General features: G+C 40.6%; 1 protein-coding gene across 1 annotated transcript in view; it reads left to right on the top strand.

The window, feature by feature from the left end:
* Positions 1 to 211: 211 nt before the first annotated feature.
* The window catches only part of ptprma (protein tyrosine phosphatase receptor type Ma), a 53,542-nt gene continuing 28,562 nt past the window's right edge, over positions 212 to 25,191 (top strand). The window contains exon 1 of the mRNA XM_026150436.1: positions 212 to 646. Within this exon, the coding sequence (XP_026006221.1) occupies positions 574 to 646 (73 nt within the window). The 5' untranslated portion in view covers positions 212 to 573. The remainder of the gene's footprint in view (positions 647 to 25,191) is intronic.

Raw genomic sequence — 25,191 nt, 5'->3', positions numbered from 1 at the left:
ATGTTCAAGGTTAGTTTTTGACAAAGGTCTTATCGTGTCAGTATTTAGCTGTGTTATTAAATATAACATATTTATCCATCAGTCCGTCTATTATCTTGAATAAGTAATTAAAAAACAATTAGAAAATCAGGCTAGTATTAACATGGCTAACTACCCCAAAGTATCACACTAAACTAACTTCAGTCTTCGCAGCTGTTCCAAATAAACCAATAAGAGGCACAGTCGGAGGTGAGAGGAGGGGACATCCTCGTCTGTCCTCTCACTCACACGTGCCCTCTACTGGCCAGACAGCGCGCACACAGCCGCTGCTCTCCTGGAGCTGCCGGACCACTCAATCCAGGCGTAATTCAGGAATCAGGACTCACTCACACATTCCTCCTTCAAGTGTGGAGCAAGCCGGCAAGGAGCAGCCGTGTCGGCGACAGCCTCCACTCACTCCGCTAAGAGCACGCGAAGGGACTTTAGATTCCCCACTCCTTAAAGTATAGGTGTAGGATTCAAGTTCCAGTAAAGAAAGAAGAGTTGCCAGTTAACCCCTCGGCTGGGGGTTAACGCGACGACGGCGGTGTCGACATGGATAAAGTTATCAATTGCTTGTTTGCTGCATTAACCCTGCTGTTGTCCGCTCGAGGGGAAGTTTTTAAAGGTAAGGACGATTACCTGGAAATGTTTTTCAGGTGCCGAACACATGCTTGGTCTTTAATTGTGCCACAGCCGGGGCACGGAGTAGAACTGATATGCGGGTAAAATGAGTTCAAGCACTATTTTGTGTCATAGTTTAGTTGCAGTTTGAAGCCTGTTGTGTGTCTTTACGATTTTAAATCGAGGATAAGCTTGAGCTTGGAAGTAATGCTATATGAGAGTGGCATTATATCAGACAAGTGAGCTTGGCACACAAATACTCCGTTTTTGTACAATAAACAGAACGTCACCGTTTATAGCGGAAACACTTCTATAGAAGCAGTAGTTGTTCTCACCATCCCCGGTGCTTGTGTGCGCAATGAGCCGGTGCGCCACGGAGCCACTCCGCTGCATTCGGTGGGAGAATTTACTAAACCACAAGTTAAAGGAGTTCAGTGTTTGTGTTTAACTCGAGCTTGAGAAGTTGTTGTCTAACGTGATTAACCTCAAAGGGATTCGCGCACTACAAGTGTCACCTTGCGCTGTTGGTACGGCAAAGCGTTAAGCTAAACGAGACCTTCTGTGGTCGTTTGACCGTCAGTTTAATGTAAACTTCAATTAAAATGCCAAAGTGTCCATCTAGACATAAGTCACACTCAGTACAATGTGCGGTTTCGTGTCCAAAAGACTTACTGTGGGTAACAGTTTGTGCGTAAAGCACCCTTTCTTGCCAAGCTCATTTAGCGGTTTGCAGCCTATACGCGCAATTAAACTTCTGTGCATAGCGTCAAAGTCCATACACCTCTACTGCAGGTCATATAGAGAGTTTTGTCACGTTTTCTGTGCGTTCCTTTGCTTTCCTACACGCTAAAGGAAATGATCTGCACTTAACAGCACTGTGCGCGCCACACGTCTCCTTTCTAAACGACATGCGCTGCAGAAACGAACAGTTTAAGTTATTAAGAACTCTTTCATTTGCACGCGGTCTGTTTTTAAGTGCAAAGTGTTTGTTTGTTTAAAATTATTTTTTATTTGGAGTTCATCTTGAATTCTGACGGATTTGCCTATTTTACTGTCTGACCGGTTTGTGATTCCAGCTTCCACATAGGTACAAAAACTGCACACCACCTCAAATTAATCCCATTCATTCAGTTCTTAAGCTAATGTCAACTGCAATAAGTCTATTCAAAGCTTTGTGTAAGGGAAAAAAGAGTTCAGGCATTAGTACCAGATAGATATGTGATTTATTGGAATTACTGAAATGATGTGGCAGTCTTTCACCTTCAATATAATGACCATAGGTTGCCCAAGGGGACTTAACATGCAGAGACTAAATTAGCCTCAACAGGGGTCATTTTTGCTGTCTGCACAATGGCATTATCTATGCGGGAAAAGGCCCATTAGCCCATATTCATGCCAATCAATGAATGGACAATGAATGTCCAGTGTGCGAGTGTTCCATGCTGGCACTGCAATTAGAGCCGCATTTGAAAAATCTCATAAATAAATGGAACAGTCTGATTTGTATCTTTGAATGTCTTTGATTGTGTATACTGTTCTGACTCTGAATCGGTGAGTGTGCTGAAGTTGTGTGATGTGTGGTTTCAGTTATATTTGGATGCTGGACTTCAGCAGATTCAACACACAACACATTTTTCAGAGAGCCTGTAGGGGGCAGCATGGTACATATATAATATGATACCCAGATGATGACGTTAAGCTGCTCAAGAGTGGAGGACAACAAGTCAGATGGATCAGGATTCAGATATACAACTGTTTGTGTAAGCACTTTGATGGAAGAAAACGACTTTGCAGTCAAATAACTACTGATTTACTTTATTTGGTCAATTTTGTGTATGTGTGTATTTGTGTGCAGCTTTTTTTTCCTCTAAACTGGAGATGTTGATCTACTCAGAGAATTGCAGAAGTCTTATTAGGTATTTTATGATAAACAAATAGCTTTTATCAAGCAAGACCAGCACAGTGGGTCAATTTTAGTGACTGGGAACTTGCTTACCCTGAAGCTCAAAGTATTCCCAGTCCATTTTTCTGTCAGGTTTATCAGTCTTGCCCGCTGGCAACCTCACAAATGGCAGATTTATTGGAGTGGGCTGCACTGCAGGTCTCCCAGTGGTGCTGAAACCATCGATAAATGTGCTCCTAATTGCATGAGTGTGTGTAAATATGTAAACCAGGAAGAAATCAATTGGATGTATTTTACTCTCTGTGGCTTGGTGACGGATTAGCCACACACGGATGGAGATGTAGAGGCTAAATATGAGCCTGAAGATGAGGCGGGAGGCATTTGTTATGGGGAGTATGTGATAACAGCTCGTGTGATAATTAGATCACTGAGGTAACCAGAGCACCGGTCGACTTCAGTGCACAGTATCAGCACCTCGTGACTGTGCAGCCTCAATTCGATCACAGAGAGCGGCCCTTTGGAAGTCTTTTAATTTAAGCATTTCAAAACAAAATCCATAATCAGAATTCCGCTGTATCATTTTCACCTTCTTCCTTCCTTGTGCACCTGCACATCTGTTCTCAGCAGCAGAGGTAGAGATGAACTGCTCTTTTCTTCTACTCCCTCCTTGTTGCATTCACAATGCCCACCGGATGCTCTAGGTTCAGAGAGAAAGCAAAAAAAACAACACTATAAATCACTTGTTGGGTATGGCTAGTGCTTTTGTTTTCTACATTATGAGGACAGCTTTTTTTTTTTTTGCTTTTTTTCCAGAAGGCCTGGCCTTTGCTATCTATACTCTGTCTCTGGACCAAGCACATTAAATTCCAGAGAGCTGTGCGCTTTGTTATGTTTACCACCTTTTCCAGCAGCCATAAAACTTGCCTTGTTTTGTGATAGGGGTGAGCCGTGTGTTGAGAATAATGTCTATGCCTGGAGAGTAAAGCTGTAGTTTGTCACCGCAGAGTGACTACTGCTGATAGCGTCCTGGTTGACCGATCCTGATTGCCATCCAAGCTGTGACTAAGGAGTAAAACAACACATTGGCTGCTTGAGAAGATAAACAGCACTTCATTTTAAGTCTGGCAATAATTTAGATAGTTTTTCACTCATGAAGTGTTTCTTCTCCCCCCCCCCCCCCCCCCCCCTCTCTCTCTCTCCCTCTCTTCCAGCTGACTCAGATTTAATAGAGACTTTTCCGAAAGGTGTCCTGAAGGATGGCAGTTTCTTTTGTGTGAGCCAGTGGAGAATGAAATTAAATATGCATGTGATTTTTTTTTTTTTTTTTTTTTAATTTATTTATTTTTATTTGATGGCTTCAACCAGTGTTGGAGGAGGCGAGAGAGAAGGGGGAGAAGAAGAAGAAAAAAAAAAAAAAAGCTGCGTGGTGATTGATGATAGTACAAAGCAGAAAGTGAGGTGTCTACATTCTTCTGTAACTTTGCTTTTCAGACACTTTTATTATGATGATAATGAAGGCGGTAGAAACACATGGATTTACTGAAGCTGTTCAAACAATGTGGGTACATGTGTGACTTCCCAGAAAAGGGTCTGCTGAGTTTGTCAGCAGAGCTGTCTTATGACTGATCATGGCTGGTAGACATTGGGGAGGATGTGTCACTTTAAAAACGAAACTTTAAGAATTGCACATATTAGAGCTGCCATATAGACACTATTCTTAGACCATCATTTAAAGTGACTGGATTGACAGTAATGCTCAATTTTTTTTTTTTCTGCTAGATAGAACATACTTTTTTGTTTTCTGTATAGAATTTAAGTACCTTATTTACATAGTATCCTGCTGCGCTGCTAGTCATTCAAAATTCAATAGTTCTATTCTTAAAAAGAAATGTAACCCCCCCAAAACTTCTACTGATGTCTTTTTTTCTCCACAGATTACTGGGCTATAGACATCAGCATATCTCACCAGAATGCAGTAATCAAGCCCAACTACTGTGCAAAAGAAAAACAAAACAAAAAAACCCCACACTTGCACAAAACCCATCTAATGCATTAGCAAGAAAGGCGAAGGTCTAATGTCAGGGACTCCAAAGAATTTCTAGACTTTAGAGCCAAACCTGGAGTGAGCAGTACACAGGAGGTTATGCAATACTTGCCACTCTCATTAGACCTATTATCAGAATAACAAAATACTGAAGTGAAGAAAGGGCACAGAGTTTGACACATTATTCAGCTTTGCTTATTCAGCCTCTGTTCTTTGGAACTTGCCAGAAGGCATGCTAGAAAATCAGTGTCTGAAGGAGGAGACGTCAGTGCACTGAAAAAGTAAACAGCATTTCATTACAAAGTACTTCCCGACTTGTGTTTAACATCACACATTGATAATGCATAGCAGTGCACGGAGAGCCAAGGGTGAACCTAACTGGGGGTGCAAGTGCAGTGACTGCTGTGGAAACTGAATTGCAGATACTTCCTCATGCATGAGGAAATCTGTGTTGTTGATTATGGTGGTGTTATTTACATGCGTACTGCCTCTTTGACACTTTGTTGTCTAGACTCTGTGTGTCACAGTTCTTTATGTTTCTAGTATGCAGCACTGCACACTTTATAATCTGGTTTCTTGGCCTTCATTAAGCCCGAGGAGACGGTAGCACCAGTATGTTGTTACGTACGAAAACCAAAAGGAGTTGGTTCCCTTCTGATCTGTGCGAACTCTTAACACTTACAAACTGCTGCTATGATTTGTTCCCCTTTAAATGGCATCTCTTTAGGGTACCCAGGCTTCTTTCTGAACTTGGTAGACTAACCTTCAGAGCACACTAAAGGTGCACGTCATTGTGCTTTTGGGTTTTTGTTTTGGTCTCCCTGAGAGAGTTCAGAGCTCTTATAAGGACTCGTGTAACTGAAGAGTGCAACTGCTATTCATAAGCTGGACTCTGTATTCTGTTACTTGTTGACTCAGACTTGCTTTGTTTTTTTTGTTTTTTTATCTTGTATATTTGTGTTATAGGATTTTATAATTGTCGTTTGGTGTACTTTCTTGGTAAGGTCTCTCTCGAAAATGCGATTTTAACCTCAAGACACTTCCTGGTTAAGTAAAAAGAAAATAATCTTGAAACTAAAATGAGTTTGGGTACAGGTTGGGAGTGTTAAGTAGGGTTAGAAAGGTGACATTTTAACTTTACTGGCAACATACTTCAGGCCATTAGACATAAAACCTGTGATTTTTGAACTTTGTGACTCTCAGCTGAAGTTTAGGCATAAGTAAATACAGCTATGATAAATTTCACATGCACACCAATTTAGGCACCCTAAGACATGCAGAAGAGAGTATTAGGAATAGGGAGCAAAGAACAACACTCCAATTTGGACATCCTCATCTCATTTGGTGCACTTGGTGCATTAGTCATAACAGCACAAGTTAACATGCACTTAAAAAAAAAGAAAAAAAAAGTGATGTCATACTAAATCCTCCAAATGCAGAGTAGAGGGCTTATTTGAAGTTGCCTGTAGCAAAGATTCAACGAATCCTTAAAATCCTCCTGAAAAAATCTGTTTCTTGTATACAGGGAGTACAGAATTATTAGGAAAGTTGTATTTTTGAGGAATAATTTTATTACTGAACAACAACCATGTTCTCAATGAACCCAAAAAACTCATTAATATCAAAGCTGAATGTTTTTGGAAGTAGTTTTTAGTTTGTTTTTAGTTGTAGCTATTTTAGGGGGATATCTGTGTGTGCAGGTGACTATTACTGTGCATAATTATTAGGCAACTTAACAAAAAACAAATATATACCCATTTCAATTATTTATTTTTACCAGTGACACCAATATAACATCTCCACATTCACAAATATACATTTCTGACATTCAAAAACAAAACAAAAACAAATCAGCGACCAATATAGCCACCTTTCTTTGCAAGGACACTCAAAAGCCTGCCATCCATGGATTCTGTCAGTGTTTTGATCTGTTCACCATCAACATTGCGTGCAGCAGCAACCACAGCCTCCCAGACACTGTTCAGAGAGGTGTACTGTTTTCCCTCCTTGTAAATCTCACATTTGATGATGGACCGCAGGTTCTCAATGGGGTTCAGATCAGGTGAACAAGGAGGCCATGTCATTAGTTTTTCTTCTTTTATACCCTTTCTTGCCAGCCACGCTGTGGAGTACTTGGACGGGTGTGATGAAGCATTGTCCTGCATGAAAATCATGTTTTTCTTGAAGGATGCAGACTTCTTCCTGTACCACTGCTTGAAGGTGTCTTCCAGAAACTGGCAGTAGGACTGGGAGTTGAGCTTGACTCCATCCTCAACCCGAAAAGGCCCCATAAGCTCATCTTTTATGATACCAGCCCAAACCAGTACTCCACCTCCACCTTGCTGGCGTCTGAGTCGGACTGGAGCTCTCTGCCCTTTACCAATCCAGCCACGGGCCCATCCATCTGGCCCATCAAGACTCACTCTCATTTCATCAGTCCATAAAACCTTAGAAAAACCAGTCTTGAGATATTTCTTGGCCCAGTCTTGACGTTTCAGCTTGTGTGTCTTGTTCAGTGGTGGTCGTCTTTCAGCCTTTCTTACCTTGGCCATGTCTCTGAGTATTGCACACCTTGTGCTTTTGGGCACTCCAGTGATGTTGCAGCTCTGAAATATGGCCAAACTGGTGGCAAGTGGCATCTTGGCAGCTGCACGCTTGACTTTTCTCAGTTCATGGGGAGTTATTTTGCGCCTTGGTTTTTCCACACGCTTCTTGCGACCCTGTTGACTATTTTGAATGAAACGCTTGCTTGTTCAGAATCAGAATCAGAATACTTTATTGATCCCTGGGGGAAATTATTTTTTGTTACAGTGCTCCATTTTAAACCAACATTAAGACAAGACAGACAATACGCTAACTAAGAATAGTACTCTATATATATATATATATATATATATATATATATATATAGTTCGATGATCACGCATCAGAAGCTTTGCAATTTTGAGACTGCTGCATCCCTCTGCAAGATATCTCACTATTTTTGACTTTTCTGAGCCTGTCAAGTCCTTCTTTTGACCCACCATGCCAAAGGAAAGGACGTTGCCTAATAATTATGCACACCTGATATAGGGTGTTGATGTCATTAGACCACACCCCTTCTCATTACAGAGATGCACATCACCTAATATGCTTAATTGGTAGTAGGCTTTCGAGCCTATACAGCTTGGAGTAAGACAACATGCATGAAGAGGATGATGTGGACAAAATACTCATTTGCCTAATAATTCTGCACTCCCTGTATTGTCAATATTCTGTTTGGTACCAGATATAATGGATCTGTTTGATACCTTTTCTGCCCTAATGGAGAGCTTGTAAAGACTGAACATAATTCCTGACAGGCATCTCTGCTTTTTCTGGCATCATATTTCAATTGGCATAAAATGCTTTCCAAGCAAAGACCCCCGAATGTCAGCAGACACTTGGTGGTGGTTTTTTTTTGTTTGTTTGTTTGTTTTGTTTTGCCTTTTTCTGAATTGCAGTTAAATTCACTTCTAGCATGTTGTGGGTGGGTTTTGGCTTCAGGTTGGTTTTCAGTGAGGTGGCTGGATGACTAAGTGTCTCGTCAAAAAATACCACTGTTAACCATAAAAAGCTTTCTTGGAGCTTTCGCTGTATGTTTAGGATCTGCATTGTCTGAACACTGAATGACTGTGCAACAAAAAGACTATGATAGATATGATCATATTCATTTTGAAAGAAGGGTAAAGCTCCAATTAAAGCTGGATGCATACTGGGGGGGGAAGAAAAAAAAAAAAAAAAAAAGAGTTTGAGGTTAAACCATTGGAGTATGCAGCCAGCACAACAACAAACACTGCACTGTAAGTATGGGAATGAGCCCTTTGAGTCAAAAGAAATGGTTTAAAATCTTGGATCGCAAAGTCTACCAATATGGTTCATCATATCCCTGGAGTACCACTCCACACTCAATGATTAGCTGTTGATTTGCAAGTGATTTTATTTACATTCTTGAGAGGCACTAATAGTTTGAAGTTCATTCTCGAGGCGACTGATGTGGCAATGTTATCTGGGAGCTCTGCAGCGGAATGATAATGCCTTGAGATGTAACTGTGTGAAGGATGCCGGACAAACAGAGATGCTCTAATTATACACAGCTCCTTCTTCAAATGAAGAGGATAAAAGCTAATGAATCGCACACAGGCCAACACAGGGGCTGCCTAATGAAGAGAGAGTGAGAGGCAGAGGGGCGAGTATTTGTGAGAGAGTGTGTGTTTGTGTGTTAGGGATGCTCGAACAATTCTGTGATCTCATCACCATGTCTTTAAAGAAAAGAAAATCCTTGCAGGAAAAACAACAACTTACTATGCAGCGGATCATGTTTACACAAGTCTGCATTCGTTGTAGGTGGCTCGGAGAATCCAGGCACTCTGGAAATCTTCACTAATTAATGCTCTAAGGGTCTCAATTGTTATTAATGGTGACGGGATGGAGGAGGGGAATGAGGGAGGAGTAGGAGAAGCATTTTAAATCAGGACATTACAGTGTGGCTGCTCAATTGATCATTAGGCCTTTTTTCTCTGCACGAGCACACAGGGCGTCAGCTCACTTTTACTCATTATCTTCAAAACAGAAAGTTGGCTCCTTGTGTTGTGAGATTCCAGTCTGTCTGTGACAAATGACTGGCAGTCAGGTGCAAGCGGTTCTACGCTCAAATTGAATTGACCTCAACCCGGGCTCATCCTTCACCTATCTTCAAAATCCGCTGTTCAATCAGCATTGTCGCCTATAACCCGGGGGTTATTATGTGAATCGAAATTGATTCTGATAGCGCTCGCTTTGATATTTGGCTCAGGTGAGCGTGCGGCCTTGACCCAAAGCCTGAAGCTTAATTTCACGTTTGCCAGATAAAGCGCCCGCCGCTCCTGCTTTGCTGCTGCAGTCACGTCGTGGAGAATGTGCAAAGTTTCTTCTGTAATTTCATGAATAACTCAAGTTGCCTCTTTCATGGGAAAGTGCTCTTGCTAACTTGGAGGAGACTCCGTTTCATGCCAAAAAGCTGTCTGTGTAGGCTGCTGCTGCTCGCACTCGTGGTGGTAGTGTAGGTGATGGCAGTGGGAGGAGGACGGGATGCTGCTACTGCTGTTTCACCTTGTCTCCTTTTATTTATTAGGATTCTGTCAAGGCTCAGGCAGTAGGCAGGTGTATATCCCTCCTCCTCCATTCCCCGTCTGGGCCTTATGAGTATAACCAGGGGCAAAATTCTCCATTACTGTCAGTCTGAATCTGTTGCTATCACATTAGCGCACGTCATGCAGTCATTAATGCATTAGGCCTTGTTTGAGTGCCAGTTATTTGCATTGGCTTTTACAATGTCTATTTGCCCTTGTGCTAAAAGCTGCCTTGGCTCAGCCTATTGACCATTTAACTGTTCAATAATGAAGCGATCCCTGAGGATAAATTTGGCCTTGTTGGTAGGCTACGGTTGAATAAGGGTATTAGCTTGTGGAGGAAAAAATAAGAAAAAAAAACCACACTGCATATATTTTTATGGGGTTCTGAAGGGAGACCTGTAGTGAAATTAAACTTCTATTTACCTACTTGCAGAGACACCCCTCTAGCATATCATCGCACCACTAACAGTCAAGTACACTATTATCCACCCTTATCCTCCACTTCTTCCTCCCAAAGCAGAATGTACCTGATTATACTCCTATCGGTCACACTCTGGCGCCTATTTGGAGGCTGTTATCTGTTTGCGGTGGAGACTCCTCAGGGAAGCGTACAGCCGATAAGAGACTGTTGTTCTGTAAACAACCCTCTGACCTCCTCAGGCTGGGCTTGGCTCCTTTTCAAATGGGTCTCTTTTGTATTGGCCTGAAGCTCAAGTCTTCGCTTGACCGATTCCCCAGGGGAAAGTTTAATGGCATTACTGTACGCTCTACACCACGCAGGGTGGTCACACTGGAGCTGTCAGGGCCAGAGGGGGTTGGTGGTGGTGGTGGGGGGGGGGATTGTCTGTGGCTTCAAAAGAGCAAAGAATGAGTGAGAATAAACAGCTGGAAAAGATGTACTGCTGTTTCTTGCTCAAACATCAGGAAATGAGGATGATTGTGTGAATGACCCCTGTATGCCCCTGAGCTTTGTGGAACTGGAATTATCAGATATCCTCGTTGTGTTTTTCATTTTTTTCCTCTACTGTCAGCTGCAATTTTTGTTTTTAAGCAAGGGGCAAACCTCCAATGTAAAAATCTGATGTGAGTGAAGTGTATTAATTGCTGTTCTCGGGACGGCTTGGTTAAGGGCAGCGTGACTGATGACAGCTACATTTCTTGCACTTTCCTTGTTTAATATGCCGACATGCCTTAACAAATAATTCACTGGAAATCAGTAGCCCATGGCTGCACTGCAGCAAACTGTTGTACTAAGTCATTTTGGTGTTAAATACTGCTTCATCGACACGACTATTGAGACACACAGCTGCAGGGCCCGTGTTAAAGACGGAGCAAACACAAAACAATAACTGGAAAAGATGATGCTTGGCTCGAAGCTTGACTCCCACCCTGTAATCAGAGTTTGCCACGCTAAAGAAATTACAGGGCACCGGAGTCATTAGAAGTGTGGGGGAAGCTTCGCATTGCAAACGGAAACAAAGTTGAAAACACATGTTTTTGGAATAATGCACATCTGAATAAACAAACCGGTGAAAATCTGACAAGTTGATTGTAATGATAGTATGCTGCCGGCCGGGAGGATAAATTCAGTGAGTGCGACATCTCGGAGACTTACTGGAGCAAAAGAAGGAGTAATAATTAATGCGGAAAGCCTCAAGCTTGAGTTGGTTTTTCAGCAACGTTATCATCAATCCGACTGCCTCGGTGTCATGAATAGCACTAGACTTAGAAAATAATTAGGGGGACATGTTTATTATAATGTTAAGAAACCATCATATTAAAGTGAAATGATTTTAATTGTTCAGTTTAGGATTTTACTGTAGATTGTCTGTTTCTGTACATTACAGCTTCAAGCGATACAACCAAAAGAAACACAGTGTGAATATTTGTCTGTTGGGTGAATGTATTATGCCCACTGAGGAAACTAACATTTACCAAAAATTTTATCTTTTCCCTTCTCTACTAAGACTTTGAGCAAATCCCAAGGCTATGTGAGGATTTCTCTCTTGCTATTTCCAGATCTCTGAAAGGAACAATATTCACAATGGGGAAATGGTTTTGAACATCGCTTGTAGAGAAATTTTACAAAGAAAGATTTTGGATGGGGAAGGGGTAGCAAAAATATCTTTTCCTGTTCTATTACCCTTTAGGTTTGTTTGAACTATATCGTTACTTTCTTGTGTGTAGGCATATTAAAAAATTTGTATACATTTGTTTTGTTTTTTTTATAGGTTGGCTACATCCTAGCTAGCTAGCTACAGATGGGTAGCCATATTTGAGCTATAATAGCTACATAACAACAAATGAAAAGATGGGAAAATAAACCATTGCATATTAAACTTTGATATCTGTAATTTATAATGCGGGTAGGTCTATTTTTAGTTTTGACTGTTTTTCCTACAAGTTCTTGGTAAGTTGCTACCTATTTGTTAGCATGTACCAATTTAGTTATTGGGGGTAATAGCTTCAAATTATCATTGCATTTCAAGAAAATTTGTAATGATTACATTTCTGACCATATAGAAACATGATTCTGAGCATTTTTGTTTAACCCCTTCGCGCATAGTGGTCACTTCAGTGGACAGCTATTCAAACTTGCACATAAACACAACACACAGTATGAATTCATGTTGTCCTCCTAAGTGGACATGTTTAAAAAAAACAAAAACAAAAAAAAACACTATTTGAGAAGTACATGTTTGGGGGAAAAAAAAAAATACAAGTTCAAAGACCTTTTTTTTTTTTTTTTTTTTTTTTTTTTTTTCCATGCCTAAAGATGAATAAAAATACTTAAAAAAATCCTGATTGTGAATCTGCTGAAACAAGGTGACAGCAGTGATGGCATTGTCGTACAGTGATTATGACACAGCATTATATCTAGTGACACAACACTCTAAGTAAAAGAATAAAAATTTAAACGAATATCCTCACATGTGGCTCTCATTTTTTCTTAGAAAGAAAATTAGGTAAAAAAAAAAAAATCTGCTAATTTATTTTTTTTTCATTCATCAGGTCCCAATCAGCCCAAATATCAAAGAGAAATTAAAAATGCATGCCGTGGAAGAGTTCGGGTCTTAGGAGGTTAATACAAATGCCATTAGTGATTCTGCTTGTTGGTCCAATTGTTTAGCATGCTGAGTATGAAGTGTGAAACTGAGAAGAGAAAACCCGTGAGTGTACTAGATGTACAAAACTGTGCTGCTACGACTTTATCTCCAATGTTTTGCAGTTCTCAAATTTTTGGTTTGCAATGAACTAGACAAACTGGTGTCTGTTCTTAAAAGAAACCAGTTTATGATTTCTATCCCAAGTTTGTGGTTTACTTGTAAATTGAGTTTTCCCTGCAATTTGCCTTAGCCTGTTGACTAAAGTCCAGCAACAGGCTTTGGTGTCTTACCGTAACTAGGCAAATGTAGTCCCCATGTTTGCATGAGGAAAAATTAAAATCAGTTTTCATGAACTTGTATTCTGCTACAGTTAATTAGCAGAGCTCACTATGTTTCTTACTGTTTTGTGAGCCATGATCAGCTTGTGAAACTCCCAAAAGCAGATCAGCAGATCTTGCATTCAATCCAAGCTGCTCATGTCCTTGACTAGTGGTCAAGGAACTGTCAGCTTTATGACTTGGTTAAATAATTTATTGTCTGTGGTAGAATGACAATGACAACGGTAGAATGTCCAAATAATTTTCTTGTAGTATATCTACTTTATCCAACTTCATACTGACATGGACCGGATGCCACTGCATACGCAATAGTGCCCTTAGAGAAAAGAGTGGACCAAATGAACGTGAGCAGAATTAAATGTCGATGTCAGTGAATTTTTTATGTGACACCTATGCCTCCATTGGACAGGCCAGTGCGTCTCATTTCTGGAGCAGCTCCACAGCCTTATTTAGTCACTGGGAAGTTGCAGTGGCATCAAACGGTGGCCTGGTAAGGTAGAAGTGCAAAGTCTGGGTTGTGAGGATGAATAATTCACTCCCATGAGCTCAGACTTCTTGCTGTGAGACTAATATTCAACAGCACCTGTGTATCTGAAAATCTTCCACCTTCAACCCACCAGGTTCCTTTCCCTGGGGGGAAACTTCAACCTGGCGTTACCCCAGCTGTGCTTTCTCCAAACTGCCAAACTAACAATGTGTAGCCTGGAAAGCTACAGAAGAAATACAGAGAAGTGTACAGTTACTGTTGTGTGAATGGACTCTGAGAAATACTGAGAACCATAATGAGTTTTGGGTGTACAAATGTCAATCCTTTTTTTCTTTTTTGTATTAACAGAAAAATAATGAATGAAAGAAAAAAAAAAAAAAGATGATATCTACCAAGTCTCTGGTTAGATGGCCCCTGATTGAACTGAACATCTTAACAAAGTCACATCACCACACGATCCATTTTAAAGCTTTCTGGAGCTGGTCACATGTTCCCTGTTAGCACTCTGAGTTGTCATCAAGATTAATGCCACACGATCACAATCTTTGAAACAGCTGAATCTAACGGTGAGAGTCTTTTTCCCAAAATCAATCACGAATTTGAAACCTGAGAAAAATGTTGCTTTTTATTGTTACATTCTTGCATTTAGGAATTCTTGCAAGAACTGCAGCTACTGGCACCATTTTAATTGTCAGCTGCCCTTAAATGCACACAATAGGCTGCTGTTGATGAACTTAAACATTTTATTTTTCCCTTATTGGCTTCTATGTCTAGCAATGGTGTTCTGAAGCTGTCTTGACTTTGGTTTGAGATCAGCCCTCTAAATTTTTCTGTCTGCTTATCATTTCTACATTTCATCATTCAGCCTTCATTTCTGTAACCGTCTGAACAAAAGGCATTCAGAGGTTGACAGATCTTCCACATCCAAGTATGCGTGCATGTAGGCGTTTGTGCGTATAACACTTACACTGTGTTTACAGCGTGTGAGTCTGTGGCTGCTCACGACGTCACACGGTCTAGTGCATGGCAGGGTTGGTATTTTGTGCCTTTGTGCCTTACGTGTGTGTGCTGTGTTTTTCCTCCTTGTCCCCTGTGTGTCAGGTAGTATACCCATCTCAGGCTTATTATCAGGGTGTTACAGAAGGCGGCAGACAGCAACGCCAGTGCCTTAATGAAACCTAGGCCTTGGCTAATTGGTGACACTGTGGCGTGAGGGAATGAGAGAGGCAGTAACCAGACTGGAGGGATGAGAGGAGAGGACAGTCTGGCCCTCACACTACTGAATTAAGCCTGTCATGTTCATTTGTTGAACACACAGGAGGAGAGGACACCGACACTCTCCTGATCAAAATCCTGCAAATGCAAACCTCCTTCCTGACCAGAGATGGCTCTGGTAACCTGGTAACTACATTTTCAACTGGGCAGAGTTATTCTTTTTCAATCTTCTCCTTTTCATTATACCTTGTCAAGTCTTTCATTATGGCTGTTATTTCAGAAGGGTCAAGTTTGGCAGGAATGACCCATAGTCCCTTTTTGTTTGTGGTGCTTTATCATGAATATGATCAACCTAAACTGACTCTGTAAGTATAAATTACTGAGTCATGAAGACTTTATTACTCTTCAGTGTTGTTTTTTGTTTGTTTGTTTTTGGGTTTTTTTTTTTCTACATTAAGTAAATTTAAAAAACCTGAACATTTTCAGCTCTTTCCATTGTTTATAAGACTTCATTTTAGCAAATGCAATCGCTGTTTTGTTGACCACTTTACCTGCATGCAACCAAAGCCTGATCTGATTAATGGTATTTGAATACAAGAGGAAATGCAGACAGAAACCAGAAATCTTTCAGAGCCCAAGAACTTTTATCTTGCCTACATATTCTGCATAATGATAGATCTGTTTAGAGATTAAGTGAAACCTAATGTGGCATGCTCGCAGCACTGAAGAAAAATGCGCAGTAACATGTCTTTGCAGAAACAGTGCAGTGATTATTTTACAGACTGCTTTCAAATGAACTAAATTTTTACACGTCTCAAAAGAAATGCAAATATCTGCACAAATGGACAGAAGAGGCAAGTAAATGTATGTGTGGTGTATAATTACTTTATTTCTTCCCAAAATCTGGATTAAGCCACCCTTTAACCATGTGCTGGATAATAGTGCCAGGGGTTGTCTGTAGTGCTTCCTGTCTTGCTCTGGGCTGACTGTCTGACCTGGCTTCCTTGCGGAGAGCCAGTTTGGCTCCCCAATGTCCACAAGAGCTTGAGGGCTCCTAGCAGAGTGTCAGAGCTGACCTTTCTCTGTTGGTAGGAGGAGTATTGTACAGCCGGTTTCTATCTGTCATGCCTCCAGCAGTGTTTATATCTCAGGAAAGACCACAGGGGCCTGCTCTAATGTTATGTTGGTGCGAAAGGAAACGAGGTACAGTATGCGTTGTATTACTCAGTTGGTCTCATACCGATACTGATGGGTGGTACTTGCTTCATTTATTTCTTGCACAAATCATTATTTGTCATCGAAACTCAGAATTATATAAGCCATCTAAAAGTTCATTAAGAAGAATGGCTTACTTTAACATATCGCCAGCAGTCCATTAAGTTAAAGAACTAGGTACAGAAGCAATTTCATTCCAGCTTACGAAAGATTAATCCTAAAACTAATAGGTGTTTAAATTCCAGTTTATCCTTTATCTTCCCTGGTCCACATCTGAGGCTAGGCTTATTTTTCCTAAAAGATTGTGATTAAAGCTCTGGAAGGGCTGACCGTGTTGTTTTAGACTCTACATGTAATGACCTGATCAAACATCCCCCTGCGCTCATGGGCTGACAAGCATCACAACAAATCAGGTTTCCTTCCACTTCACTTCTCTCCTTCTGACTCAAGTGACAAACTTAGCCCAAGTCTATGATCTGGCTGTCTTCAACCACGGGGGGGGGGGAGATCAAAGAAGGCAAAAAACATTAGCATAAAAGATTATGTATGAGTTGTAATTAGTGACTGCCTCTGTAGTGACAACAGAAAAATATGTGGTTTTGGCTGGAAGATGAAACGAAGGTGGGGTGAGGCTTATAATAACCAGGTCTGAGCTTTAGCGCCACAATTTTAATTGAAGAAATCCCCAAAGATTGTCCAGCTTTTCCAGGAGCACCTGACTCAGAAAAGATAGATTAGGATTGGTCTTATTAATTTTTCTTAAATGCATTCACGCGCATTTCATTTTCTCCAAGATAATTAAAGTGTGTTACTTTGACGGCTGGCCTCCTAATTTCATATGCCCAAGTGTACCACTGCAACCCGGGCAATGCATATCTTTTAAGAGCACTTCCCACCACTCCATCCTGTGAAATTAGGTTATTTCCTCCAGATTCAATTCAAAATCATGTATAGTTGTCATATCACATCAAGGTAGTACATTGTGTTTCAGAGTGAGTGATGCAAGATTATTCCTTTAGGCTAAAATTGATTTTTCTTTTTTTTATCCTCTCCGTTCTCCACTCTGGTACAGTGGGTTGCCATATTTATTGCATGTGGAAAATCTTTCTGAGGATGTGTCAATTGGCAACACTGTAAGAGAAATCTTTTTAATGTGTCTCTGCTACAGCATGTCATTAGAGGCAATTTCCCTGCCACAAAGAGGGTCAGCAGAGGGGGTCACATTGTTTTTGTGTGCTCATTGGACCATTATCTAGAATTGGGGAAGAAGACAATTTTTGAAATTTCACTTTAATCGTTATAAGTAGCTTGGTGAGGTGGAAGTTCATCTTACACACTTGTAAAGAGGTACTATATTCAGAAATTAAATAGGACGCCCTCTGATGTGTGCACCTTATCTCATACTAATACTAGCACGCACACACACATGCGCACTATGGAGCACTTACAGAGGCTTATCCTCTTGTGGGAGGAGCTGACATTTACTCTGTAAAATTCACCTTTGGTTTGTGCCTGGATTTATGATATCACTCTTATCTAGATTCCATCACAATTTTTCATTACTGTTGCACGGTACCAATGTGTGACTTTCTCTCACGGCTCTTCAAGATTTGCCCTCGGAGTAACGAATGAGTTGACTGAATAGTTCAGTCAAAGTCTGCAGTATGAAATATGTTCTGTTTGCATTAGGTCTGCAATGAGGCCCCACACGATGGTGTTTGACTGGATGCCAGGCAATCCGTTGGCTGCAGTGGTGAAACATTTAAAACCCTTCGCTTAATTAATGTTTCACCCGAGTTGCTCCAATTCTGTCAATCCCTAATTCCAGGAGGGATATTATCCTTTGCCAGCTAATAAGTTTTTAAACATCTTTTCAATTTACTTGGGAATATGTAGTGATTTGCTTAACATCTTTAATATATCTACACTATTAATCTCACAGGAGAAAGTCGGCAGCAGCAGCTGTCTTGCAGGCTCGATTTTTTACCAGGAATCTTTTTTTCTTAGCTGTAATGTCCATTTTCATTCATCTTCCGGCATCACACAAACTTAAGAGCACTATCCTTGGATATAAGCAGTCTCTCAAACACACAATATACCGAGCACAGTCTTAGATTCATAGTTTGACAGCATATTTGTTGCAAGAGAGAAATAATCACCTGAACTGTCCTTAGATTGTGTGGTTCTTTTAAAATGAATGTCTTGTAAAACATTTCTCCCAGTTTGGGTCCAGAGATGGGCTGAATTCCAGCCCAGTGGGCAGGAATGATGTTAATGCTCACTAATGTTTGGCAGCACACAGTCTCACACTCGGTATCAGTAGTAATGAGGAGAACACTTGAAAAACAGCAAATTCCTCCAAACGCACCCTCTATTAGACAAATCATTTTGTTCTTGCTTGGTGTGCTTGTGCTGAACAAGTGATTTTTGGTGCCAACAAAACAATGACAAACTTACCAGAGATGTCTTAAATGATACCAGGCACAACAGTAATCCCACATTTTGTACTACTTCCATAATACTGAAGGGTGGAGCTGCATAGTTTGCTTTTTTTCTGCTTTAAGAAAAAAAAACACGAGCCAGTGTGACCTGATTTTGGTAACAAAATCTTAACATTTTTCAGGTAGCAGAAGTTTCACAAGCACAAGTGATCTGAAACCTGAAATGAAATTTTCAGAAACAAAAAAACAAATACTTGGGGTGAAACTTCCAGCAACATAGCAGAGGAAACCACCCATGTTCCTTGCATGCTTTTCCTCACGCTTGCTGTTTCTGTGGCCCGAGGACATTACGTGTGCCTCTCGAGGCAAGGCATCTCCGGTACGGAGACAGATCTGCGGAGACAGGGAACACTTGCAAAGACTGATACCCCGGCCAGGCGCCTGCTGCCATTTAACAGTCTCGCATTGCTTTGATCTGACATTTGCGTTTTGCCATCTCTCGTCCAAGTCATCACCCCAGCTCTGCTGCTGTCGTTTTAAACTTTGTATAAGGAAAGACATGCAAAGTCTACAGATGATAGCAGATAAAGAGTACTATTCCAAAGCACGAATGAAGCCTCTAGCCTCGCAGTATATATATGTCTTTGAATTGTCCTTCTTGTGCAGTAGGCCAGACTTTGGATTCTGCAAAAAATGTGATGCAGCCTTGCTCCCAAAGGAAAACACTGAGCCTGATGAGTTCCCGGCGGCCAGGCCAGGTGCTGCTTTTGGAGTCGTGGGGCCAGCGCAGATCTGTGGTGTCATGGGACGGAGGATTGACATGATAACATACCCGTACCGGCTCGCTGCGCCACCAGGCAGCACGGCCACACAGCTTAATCCTCTCTCCACGAGGGCAGAGCTAAAACACTCATCCTCTCCTCGCTCAATTCTGTCAAAACAAGGGGGTTTTGTCAGCCATGAGGGGCGTTGCATTCCTCTCCGTCCCTGCCAACGGAAGCACTATTACTGCCTGCCAATGCCCCTGGAAAAAAAAAAAAGAAAATATATCCAATATGCATATTATTCTAATACTAGCCGTCAGTGCCTGGAATTGCTCTGCATGATAGCATAATGAATGCAGTGCCTTGTAGGTTTCTACATAAAGCTGTTTTGCCACTTGGATGAATAATTCATACTAGCCCAGAGGCAATGAATCAGCCAGGCAAGAACTAAGAAAATTAGCTACCAATTAGTGTTTATTTATGGGAATAGTGTGTTTTACACTTAATCCTAATGCCAAAGAATGTATGTGCAAAGTACAACTTTTGGTGACCGCTTTGACCTTGATGACACAAATGAGCAGAAGAAAAGTGGGTTTGAAAGTTTGATGAATCAGATGACCCCCATGTCTCTGTTGCCTCCCCCTCCCCCCCGTTAGGTTAGGTTATTGGACTCTCTGACTCCTGTCTCAGCCAGCCTCCAGACATACAGTATCAGTCGCCCTCTCAAAGCAGATTGATTTAATCTCTCGACACATGATGTGTAAGGGACTTTGTTGACGGAAGGGATGCGATGTGAGGTTTTGATGCTGCCACCAGCGAGCTAAACCTCTGTCTCCTTGGAGCATGCAGCCCCCCCGACTTCCGCCATCTTCTCCGCCAAGCCACCCCCCACCCCCCCCCCGGCTGTTCTTAGCCCAGCGCACTGGCAGCCTGCCCAGATACATTGGTAGTCGTTAGTTGTCACTGGAATGATGTGACACGTCGCTCTGATTCGCAGGGACTGTTGTTGAAAGTGATCGTTCCTGCCAAGGAGAAGCCCTCACCACGGATAAATGGACACTGAACAGCATGTGAACAGAGAGATAAAAATGGCAGAGAGAAAATAAACTAGTCATCCTTGGAGTTTAGCTCTACTTCTTTGGGGGCTGGTGGGCTTTGCAGAGGGGTTTTTCAGAGAAAGACAGATGGAGAGTTTGTGCTATCTTCTATTCTTATTACCGCTTTTCTACGTATCTCTCATGTTTAAAAATATTTGAATGCTTCACTCTTGAAATTTGTGAAATTTGCTCAAAACAGTTTCTCAAGGTCAGCCAGTAGAGAAGATATCTCCAGCCAATTCAATGAAAGACAGACACGAGTGTAGGATGGGTTTTATAGGAATCAGAAAAGCTGTCAACAGGATGATAAAGGGGAGGGAAAAAAAAAAAAAACCTTGCCAGAGATTCATGAGGATAACTCTACAGCGTCTGCGCTCTCCTTTTCTTTCTTTTGTGAAGCTTTGATTGTGAGGAAATATGCTGCTGCGGACGTCTCGTAGAAAGTGCTTTTCACAAGCTCCAAATGTGGAGTTGCAGAACCGAAATGAGTCAGACATTGTGTTGGCCAGAAGATAAGGGAGGCCAGGTGACAGACGGCTTCCTCTGAGCTGCAGGATAAGCTCTCTTCATGTTTTTGAATGTAGTTTTTTAAAATAGAGGGCTAGGAAGAACTGAATACAATTTAAGGACTCCTTGAGCACAGATTGGACAGAATGAGGCTGGAAAAATGATTGTTTTACTGTATCACACTGACACTTGGGTCTTTTGTTCTGTACCCTGCTGAAGACTATTGAGTCCCTTGCATTATTTCTTTGTGCTGTTTTTGTTTGTTTTAGGCATAAAAAGTATATTCTACCTAATGACTTAATTTAACTCTATATTATCTTCCTAACCTGGTCAAGTGGAAATGTCGTTGTGTTTGTCTGCAAATGGGTAATTTAGGATATTAATATAACAGTCAATTTGGAAAGATACAGCCAACAAAACTTTACAAGCAAACACGTTTTTGTTTCTTTTTCTTGGATTTTGCTTGGATATTTATATATTTTAAGCGTTCCCCAGCTGCATAGATATGTGCCCTTTTGAAAAAAAAAAAAAAAAAAAAAAAAAAAGCAGACAAAAACAAAAAGTGCTCCAAGAGCACAAACCTCCATCAAGGCAGTTCACTCCCTGGACAGTGTTTACTTTTAAAGCAAGAGTATTTTATTTTCTGTATATTCACTTTGTCTTCTTTGGTCTTTTAAAACATACTTGAGAAGTTTGTGATGCAGTGAAATTAAATGCAAAGTGCAGCTTTTTGTTACTGGCCCTATTGAACCCCATTTGAATAAACTTGACATAATTCTGAGTAAAATTAATTTTCTTTTTACTTTTGTGGTACATTTGTAGCATTTTTTTTTCATTCATTTAAGTTTTCTAATAAATATCAAGTGAAAGGTTTTTGATCACATGCTTGCTTTGTTTTCCAAAAACAAAGTTATATTCATTCAGGACATTATACATGTAATTAAATAGTTATTACTGTAATAAACATTAAAAAAGTCATAATAAAATAACGTGATTATTTGGAGTCCCCTGTGTATAATTCCCTACAGGCCCATATGTTGTCAACACAGAGGTACTAAGAAACGTAGTTTTAAATAGCTCTATATAGCATTATTGTCATCTTCAATGATACTGGACCTTTGGGCAACTTTGGCAGCAGATCATTGTGTTTTGTGAATTTTGGAATTGGGAGTAGATGGGGTAGACTCTTGTAGTTTAGCGAGGCATTTTTAAGCCGTTCGAACCATGGAACAAAGATGTTACTCACTTGAGATGATCTTCTTTACATTACTGACTACATACATAGTGCTATAAACTCTTCAGTTTGTGGACAGGCACTGCGGGTTTATGGAAACACCGTGCTGATGACAAGACCCAGTTGCAGAGTATCAAAGGCTTGAGTAAACAGCTTGGCTCAAATAAGACCATAAAAGCTCTGTGGCCCACAGCCAGGTCACTTCATGCATGCGAGTGTTAACCGCTGTGTTGCGGCACCAGCATAACCACAACAAACTGCTTTGGACTCGTAGAACACGGTGATTAAAATACTGCTTAATTTTGACTTGTTGTAAAACATTCTTCCCGTTTTAGCCGTTTGCTGTCAGATCTGGTCTCTCAGTCGAGCAATGGAAAACTTGTTGACTTATTTCTGTGTCCCTCTGTCATCTTCCATGCTATGGAGATGATGTGATTCAGTTATGAGTCATGAATTGCTGTGCTATCATGTCTTCTCCTGAAATTTCAGGGAAGACGGCTCTTGTCACAAGCCATTGTGGTTTGTTCCATCAGACTGATGTCTGAAGCGCCTATGTTGTGTTCTCAGTCAGTAATTAGCCACAGCCCTACAACCTCGATAACACAATTATATCTGTGGCTGCTACTTTGCTCCACACCCACTGCAATAATGAATGAACTACAGGTTAATGAAAAGTGTGTGTGAAATGGAAGATGCCTCTTGAAAAGTTTCACACATCTAATTCATTAAGCGCTGAAGCCCGAGGCACAATCCGCAAAATTGCTCCAGTAGTAAATTTACCGCTTACTTTGCAACTTCTCACCTTAATCATTAGAAAATTAAGCTTGTGAATGTCAAAACGAGGCACAGCTTGTAAATTTTATGCACAGGATGGATAATACATTTATGCACGCACATTTTCGGAAATGCTGCCGAATGTTCATCTTTTCCTTTCAAGGAGCAAATGTTTCTCTGAATATGTTATCATCATATTCAGATTTGTCATTTCGAAGTTTAGGAAGTTTGCAAACTCACTCAATCTGTCGGGTAAGTTAGCGTTTTGTGCATTCTTTGTTTTTTGTTTTTTTATTTGTATGCATGTGGTTTATCCCAAGTGGCAGAGTTAGAAGATTCCAGTCTTTGTTCCTTGCAGGATCCATGTTTGGAGTAAGAACAGCTTTAATTGCTGGAGAGGCAAATTCAGAGGCTTTCAAGCCTGCACAGATTTTCTTTTCCTCTTTTTCTTTTTTACTGTAGTGTCGGGTCAGCACTACAGATGGTCATGTGTAAAATTGGTTGTCGGTTTCCTGCCTAAACATCTGGGTGTTGGAGTAATATCCAGTGCAACGTTTGCTGACCATATTTTGTATAATCACAAGTGTACTTTCTCAGATTCCTCCTGCCATATGGAAGCGGGGTACACAAGGTTAAATTAAAAGCTTCCTGGTTAGTTTAAATATTCACAGATGTTAAATAACGCCGTGGTTTTCTTCCAATCTCCATCTGAGGCAACAAAATCATTATTAAAGGATCATTTCTTAAGTTTTATACACAGAAAAACAGATGTAAAACCTATTCTCTTATCTTTAAATTTCATGAATATACAGTTATAGCTATAAAAAGTCAGCATCACCATCATCTCCAAGTTCTGTACCTTTTTAGGGATGCATATCAGCCACATTGTTACTGGCCCTATCAGGCTTTAAAACAGCAATCCGGATGACTTACAAATTACATCAAGTTACATACAACAACAACAACTCCTCTAAAACCCACTGATTTTCACCCATAGGACATATGGGTGAAAATCAGTGGGTTTTAGAGTCCTTCGAATGTACTGTTCTGTTCTTTTGTCAACTTCCCGAGCATGGTTCAGCACACTTTAGAAAAAAATATGACTGATCAAAAATCATATTTACCACAGGTGAGATTCGGGTAACATGTCCTGATCATAAATTTCTACTGCAACATTGATGTTTGTGTCATGCTTTCAGTATTCGTTTTAAATACGTTCCAGCCTTCATGTGTACATATAATAGGATTTTTATTTTTTTTTCACTTCTAGGGTGAATGTCTTTCATGGTGCTTAAATATGTTGGTATGTTTCTGGCTACCAACCCTGTTTGATACCCAGCTATGGAAACCTTGCTTAAGAACCTTCTGGATTGGCTACAGATTTGCAGAGTTACTTATTTAGTTATTTGAGAAAATCAGATGCTTTGCTACAGATGCAGCTTTTTAGTGTCGTATAGGCTATAGGGAACTCCACTGGAGGTATGAACACCATTTTTCAAAAATATATTTCTTCATGAAACTGCTCACAGAAAAGGTCATTGTTTCCAGAAAGCACCATTGCTGCTGGGTTTCAAATGTGATTTTTATTTATTTATTTTTGTGTATTTCAATCACCTCAAGCAACACCTCTCTACAGGCATTCTCATCAGAACTATGGAAGATGCACCAAAAACGGTCTAGTCCAAGCATGCCAGCCAGATAGAAAATTTTGCATATTTGATTTTTAAGAACTATCCTGTAAGACCTGCTCCCTCATCAACCCTTAAGCCAGCAGCTTTTTGTTGAGATGGAGCACCTCCCCCACCTTCAAATGATCCATCCTCTGTTCATTCTCACTCTCCCACACTAATCTTACATTGCCTGGATGTTGTTTTGTGTGTATTGCTTTTTAATTTAGTAGCTTGCCATCGCCAGTGTGTGAATGTGAGTGTGAATGGGTGAATGACTGAATGTAGTGTGAAGCGCTTTGGGGTCCTTAGGGACTAGAAAAGCGCTATACAAATGCAGACCATTTACCATTTCATTTGTACAGTGAAATTCTATCAGATGGATATTCTCTTTCTATTTTGAATTGGCAGCAATTGTAAACGTGACTGAACCTGGTGTTGGAATTGTTGTGATAAGGTACATGATGTGACTAATGTCACATAAAATGAAACTTCTCTGGTTGTTCTTGTATTCGGCATAGATGAGTCATGAAGACGTTTCATTAGTTTTTGATTTTAGTGTTAAATGTTTAATCTCCTGTCTTTTTTTATTTTTTTTTTAATGCTCTGTCTCTCTTCGTTTGT

This window comes from Astatotilapia calliptera, chromosome 18 (assembly GCF_900246225.1).
Source record: "Astatotilapia calliptera chromosome 18, fAstCal1.2, whole genome shotgun sequence".
Lineage (NCBI taxonomy): Eukaryota > Metazoa > Chordata > Actinopteri > Cichliformes > Cichlidae > Astatotilapia > Astatotilapia calliptera.
The sequence above is the reverse complement of the archived record's forward strand: the minus strand, read 5'-3'. Positions and strand labels throughout refer to the sequence as shown.